At 40.1% G+C, this 6,027-nt stretch overlaps 1 protein-coding gene across 2 annotated transcripts in view; it reads left to right on the forward strand.

Moving 5' to 3' along the window:
* The window catches only part of Il5ra (interleukin 5 receptor subunit alpha), a 30,473-nt gene extending 25,778 nt beyond the window's left edge, over nucleotides 1-4,695 (forward strand). Inside the window, exons 9-10 of one of the 2 annotated variants that reach the window (XM_055628625.1) lie at nucleotides 1,062-1,146; nucleotides 4,609-4,695. In XM_055628625.1, coding sequence (XP_055484600.1) covers nucleotides 1,062-1,146; nucleotides 4,609-4,695 — 172 coding nt within the window. Of the gene's footprint in view, nucleotides 1-1,061; nucleotides 1,147-4,608 lie in introns of those variants that run through there. The other variant, XM_055628626.1, reaches the window with a different exon arrangement.
* The last annotated feature ends 1,332 nt before the right edge of the window (nucleotides 4,696-6,027 follow it).

A 6,027-nucleotide genomic window follows, 5' to 3' on the forward strand; every position in this document is an offset into this window, starting at 1 on the left:
GGCAAGAGGAGACAAAATAAAACATGTCATACAGAAGCTACACAAGACACAGCACGGTCCTTAGCCACCGCACACTCCTCAAATCTGTTGACTATTTTCAGTTCTGTAGAGGTTTTAGCCACTGCGTTCTTTTCCTTCACAGCTTGCTTGTCTTTTAACATCTGCTATGAAAACGCAGCCGTCCACCCAAGTCTGAAGCCACTACACTGCCTTTCCCATACAGGCCTCTGTAGTCAGGGGTTGACCTCTGCCTGGCTTTCAAGCTCCTGGTCCAGCGAGGCTGACTGGCTTCATATCAAATGCAGCTTCTCTAAAGTCTGCACAGATCTCATATCTCAGCTTGCAGCCTGCAAATGGCTACATCGATTCATATTTTCTCTCTCTCTCTGTCTCCTTTCCTCCCTTCCTCTCTCCCTCACTAAGGTAAAGTTCTTTTTTAGCCTAACAATTTAGGAAGTAACTTTCATATTACGTGGCATTTCTCATTAACATGTTATATTTAGATGCTAAGTGTAGGTGATGGACAGCAGTTCAAAGGAAAGGGCAAGAAGAGGCAACTGTGAATTTAGCACAGTTGAAGGAGGACAGCTAGAAGAGAAAGAGCAGTGAACAAGAAGCCAAGCAAAGGATGCTGTTAACCCATCTTTAGAAGTGAAGCAATGAGCTCCAATGTGAATACGTTCTGACTTCCTCTTGCCTGGAGATCTCAGAAGCCATATCTCAGGCTAGCAGAACCCCATCCTCAATGATGATGTTTTAGAAATCTTGTGTGTGTGTGTGGGGGGGTGGGGGTTAAAGACAGGGTTTCTCTGTGTAGCCATGGCTGCCTTAGACTCACTTTGTAGGCCAGGCTGCCCTCTAACTCTGTCTGCCTCTGCCTCCCTGAGTGCCGGGATTAAAGCGTGTGCTACCACATTAGGTTGAAGATGTTTAGAAATCTTAACCAACAGAGAAGCCAAACTTATAACACAGCTGTGTGTGGAACGGATTCGGTCAATGTTTGAGCAGAAATCTAGGCAAGAGAGTTGTTTATGCTCACTCAGTTCCTCCCCTGTTGTCAGGTGTCACCTCTGGACCAGGTTGTTTCCACCAGTTCCCGCTCCAAAGAGTAACATCAAAGATCTCCTTGTGGTGACTGAATATGAGGTAATGTTAACCGACACAGAGAGGTGACATCCTAAGTGCCCAGGGATGAGTATTAGGTTATCAAGCTTCCCCTGTATGTCTATGTATACATGCATCAGTCAACACCACTCTCACTCATTTCCTGTGTGTGTATGTGTGTGTGTGTGTGTGTGTGTGTGCAATTAGCTATAGATATTATTATTTTCCCTACATTTTACAAAAGTCTTATTCAACAATGAGGACTCTTGCCATTTAAACTTAAATTTCCACTCTGTATGAATCTCATGTACATTCTGTACGTAAGAGGCATAGATGAGATCCTGCCAGCACAATGTTATCATGATTACTATAACTTTGTTGTAAAACTCAACACCATGTAGGCTGAGGCATCCAAAGGTGTTTTCCCCCAAGCCATTTTGGTTAACTCTTTTAAATTATTACATACATTTTAGAACCCACCTGCCATTTGCTACAAGTGGGAGAAGAGAGTCGTGTAATGGGATAAGAAAAATATAGGCAACTGGATTTTCTTTCTTTTTTTTTTTTAGACAAGATAAAACTATGTAGCTCTGAGCAGGCTAGAACTCCCTGTGTAGACCAAGCTGTCTTTAAAACTCACAGGTCTACTTGACTACCTCCTGAATGCTGGGGTTAAAGACAGGAGACTGGGAGTCTGTGGTATATTTGAACTTTTGTGGTTAATTTGGGGGGAAAGCATCATCCTAACACTATTATCGGCATCTCCATATTTTGAGGTCTTCTTTAGTTTCTGTCAGTAACATTTCAAGGTTTTCTGTGTATGGTTATTGCACGTTGTCGAGCTCATCTTTCAGGGGAGTGGCTACTGAGATAGAGGGCAGCAAATTCTTCCCCTAAAGACTCAATAAGCATTTAAGGTAGAATTGTTTGCTAGAAAGAGTGTGTCTATAAAAAAAAAAGTACTAATGAATAAGCATGGCTATGTTATAAAACTTTATTTACAAAAACAGATAACAAGCCAGACAGATTGGGCTTCATTTACTAACTCCTGATTTAGATCAAGGAGTATTTTTTTTTTTTTTTTTTTTTTTTACCAAACTTAGATGTTTCTTCAACTGATGTGAATGAAGTGTTTCTTGGCTCGTTACAGGGAAAGATTACCAAAATTCGCCAATAAGGATAACTTCACTAAACTCCAAAATTTCTTTAGAGTCCTTTGCAGTTTAACGCTGGAATGATGAACAGGCAGTAGGGTTACTAAGCTACTGAGGTAAAGAATTGAGGCTCACTAGAGTCATGGTGACATGCTTTTGATCTTTATATCCTTCACTGCAGAAAAAGCCTACCCATGCTGGATCACCTATGGCTTTTTGGAAAGGAGCAAGCCATGTGCAGATCTCCCTCTGTTCATTTAAGTGTGCATTGTTCCTTCCTCTTAAAACAGCAGAACGCAGCAGCCTAGAGTTAAAAGTGACACTTCCATCATTTGCCCTGTTCTCTTAATGAAACATTTGAAAGCTGATACCTACTTTCCCTATAGGGCCTGGAAGTATTCTATTAATATGCTGAGATTGGTGAATGAAACTGGCTTAGGAGCTTATTTTTTGAGCTTCTGGAATTCTGTTAATTAAAATCAAGTCGTGTGTGTAGAATACTGTGGGTAGATAAGCTGGTTTCAGAATATGCATAGCATTAATGCCAAGATGGCCTGGCTTCTCGGCGTAAGTTACCCTATGCACCCATTGAAGAGTTTTATGTGAAAGATTGTAGAGAAGGGAGAAGGAAGTAAGTGACAGGCACAGATAATTAGGGACCAAAAAGAAGGGGAGGTTATCTCAACCTAAGACAGCACGTGAGTACGTACAGAGCTGACCACAGCAGGACCGCTTGCAGCAGTATTGTGTTCTAGCCTCTCTACCCAAAGGTAGCAGATATCCATTCTATTCACGGGGACCCTGATATAAGAAAGCAAAGGCTCTTTGGTGCTATGGGCACCATGACCCCTGGGAAGTGCCTGACTAGTAGAAAATGAAGCTCTCTCCTTTTAGAGCTGATCCTTGGTAATGAGGGTAAGAACTTGGTTCAAGACCCCTTGTGGATATCAAAGGCTGTGCTATTCAAAAGCGATGCGGTATTTTCTTAGACTCTACACAGTCTGCCGCGCTTTGTAAATCCTCTTAAAATTACTTAAGACAAGCACAATACATAGTCTGAGGAATAACAACAAGAATACTTGTTTGAACCTACAGATGCAAAGCAGTAGGTTGAGGGGCTCATTGCAACTACTACCTCCATACCTGGTAGGAATGCTCAAAATCACGGGCCTCTAAAAGACATGACTATCCAGAAGCTGTGGCTAAGCAAGGTTGTGTTTTTTCAGAGTTCACCTAAGAAATTATTTTACAACATTCAATATACAGCTAAGAGTTTTTCTTAGCTCTCCCTCTGAGTTTTAAAATTTATTAGCAATGACTTTCTAGTTGGCTTTCTGCAGTGGTAACCAGAGGGGACTTTTCCCACGTTACTCCCACTATAAATAATATAGAGTGTGTGATGCAGAAACCATGTGTGTTTCTCAGATTGTGCCCAATATATAGCACTTTTTTTTTTTAGAGTAGAATGGGTGTTAAAAATGTGCTGGATGAGTACATGAGGAAAAATAAGATCATCTTTTGTAGATGATATTTTTTAACAGAATTTTAATTATTATTAGCTTTAAGTGTTATGTCCAAAATTAGATAAAACAAATGTTCCAATTTACTAGAAGCCTTTTTTTTTTAATTTTTTTGAGACAGGATCTCATATAGCTCAGGCTGGCCTCACCCTGGGTGTGTGTGTATATATACACAATGTGTATATATATATATACACATTCAAGGCTCAGTATTGCCTTGAATGTCTGATTCTCCTGCCTCTACCTCCTAAGTGCTCAGATTACAGACATGTACCTTTACACCATGTTTTTTCATTGCTTGGAATATGATCCAGGGCTTTGTACATGTTAGACTAGCCCTCTACAAACTGAACTACATCTCTAGCCTCCAGTTCATATTATTGTAATCAGTGAGTGGAGTATGATGGAAATACTAAAAATGATTACATCAAACTGGGGGTGTATCTCGGGAACAGAATACCTACCTAACATGGACAAGGCTTATTCCCCAGAACAATAACAATACCACAAATTCCAAAATACAAAGTATACTTAAAATATTACATGATATTATAAAGAAAAAATTCAAACACCTATACAAGACCAGGGGGAATATATCTCAGTGGCAGAACATCATCATCATCAACAACAATGACAATAATACATTTTCTGAAGATAAAGGTGTGTGTCCCTGTTACTTTATTATGATTATAAAAGAAAACATTTACTTCAAAAAAAGCTTAGTAGATGCAGTAGGTATGTTTGGGAGATAAGCTTATGATTTTTTTTTCTCCTTTCCACTTAACTTTTCCTAGTTGCTAAACATGTAAGGGAGATGTTTTCTTTTGCAGAAAACTGCTTCAAATGAAACCAAAATTGAAGTTGTAAGTTATGTGGAAGAGGCTGGATCTGAAGTCATGGAAAATTCCATGTTTTGATGGCATTGTGGTGTTTAGAAATGAACTCATACAAGACTCTGTGATAAAAGCAAGGACTGGTATTTCTTGTCAAGGAGGTATTTCAATTGAATACTCAATTTGGTTGCAAGGCAACACATCCGGACATGAGTCACTGATGTCCTACCTCTTAAAGTGTGTGTGCCTCATCAAAACCTCCTTGCTCACAGCAAGGCAATGGATGCATCCATGCATGGGGCCTTGCTTGTTTCCAAACCAAAGCATCACCTTGCCTGGTTATACTGGCCTATCTTTGCAATTTGTGTGACTTACCTTGAACTTTCTGCACAGGAGACAGTTTTTCAAGCTAATGGCACACGTGCTTAACTTTGGTTTGAGTTGACAGTGGTATCGCTCAGCTACAGTGACAAGAAGAAAGAGTGGAACCCATCCAGGGTGAATCCAACTCGAGATTGTCTTTCCTGAGTAAGCAGGAGCCACCATTTCATGTCGCTTTTTCTTTGTGAGTTCTGGTGTACTTTTTTTCTCAAGAATTGTTCCTGTGTCTTGAGGTACAGGGTGATGTCAAAGTGGAAACAAAGACTGTCCAGCTCCACAGGCTTGTTCTAGGAAGCATCTAATCCAAAGTAAGTTTAAAAATGGGCACTAAGTCTTCACGCTTGGCGCTGAGGAGATGGCTCAGCTGGGAAGTACTTGGTGCAGAAACATGAGGGCCTGAGAACTGATCAACCAGCACCAAGGAAAAACAACAACAGCAGCAAAAACAGTGCAAGAAGCACATGTCTATAATCCTACAGCTGGGGAACAAAGACAAGAGGCACCATGGGACTTGTTGGCCAGTCATTTTAGCCAAATTGGTAGTTTCTAGGTTTAGTGACAGACACTGTCTCAAAAATTTAAGGTGGAGAATGACTGAGGAAAAGCCTTGACATATGCATACACATATACACACATGAACACACAAAAAACATTAGCGCCTATTAAGAGAAAAGATAGGAGTTTGTTCAAAGATCATATTTTCCAAGGCATCTAAGTGCTCTGGAAATAAACTGAGAAATACACTGAGCATAATTCAGCTGTGGAAGAGATTGTTGGATCTAGAATTAATTCTCAAAGAGATGTCTGAGGAAAGAGCCTTCATGGTGACTTATTGGCCACCTAGCTTGGTCAATCCTGTTCTCTTGTTATGGTTTCCTATAAGCAATCTCAGTATATATTACAATTGTATAGAAATATATTTTCTCAATATCTTCATTATGAAACTGTTGTTATAGGCCTTTGTGACAGGCAATGGGTTGAAAGTAGAAGCAAACACAACTACATCCTGGAATGATGAATGATTAGTGATAGAAG

Source organism: Psammomys obesus, unplaced genomic scaffold (genome assembly GCF_907164565.1).
Source record: "Psammomys obesus unplaced genomic scaffold, mPsaObe1.curated_primary_1811, whole genome shotgun sequence".
Lineage (NCBI taxonomy): Eukaryota > Metazoa > Chordata > Mammalia > Rodentia > Muridae > Psammomys > Psammomys obesus.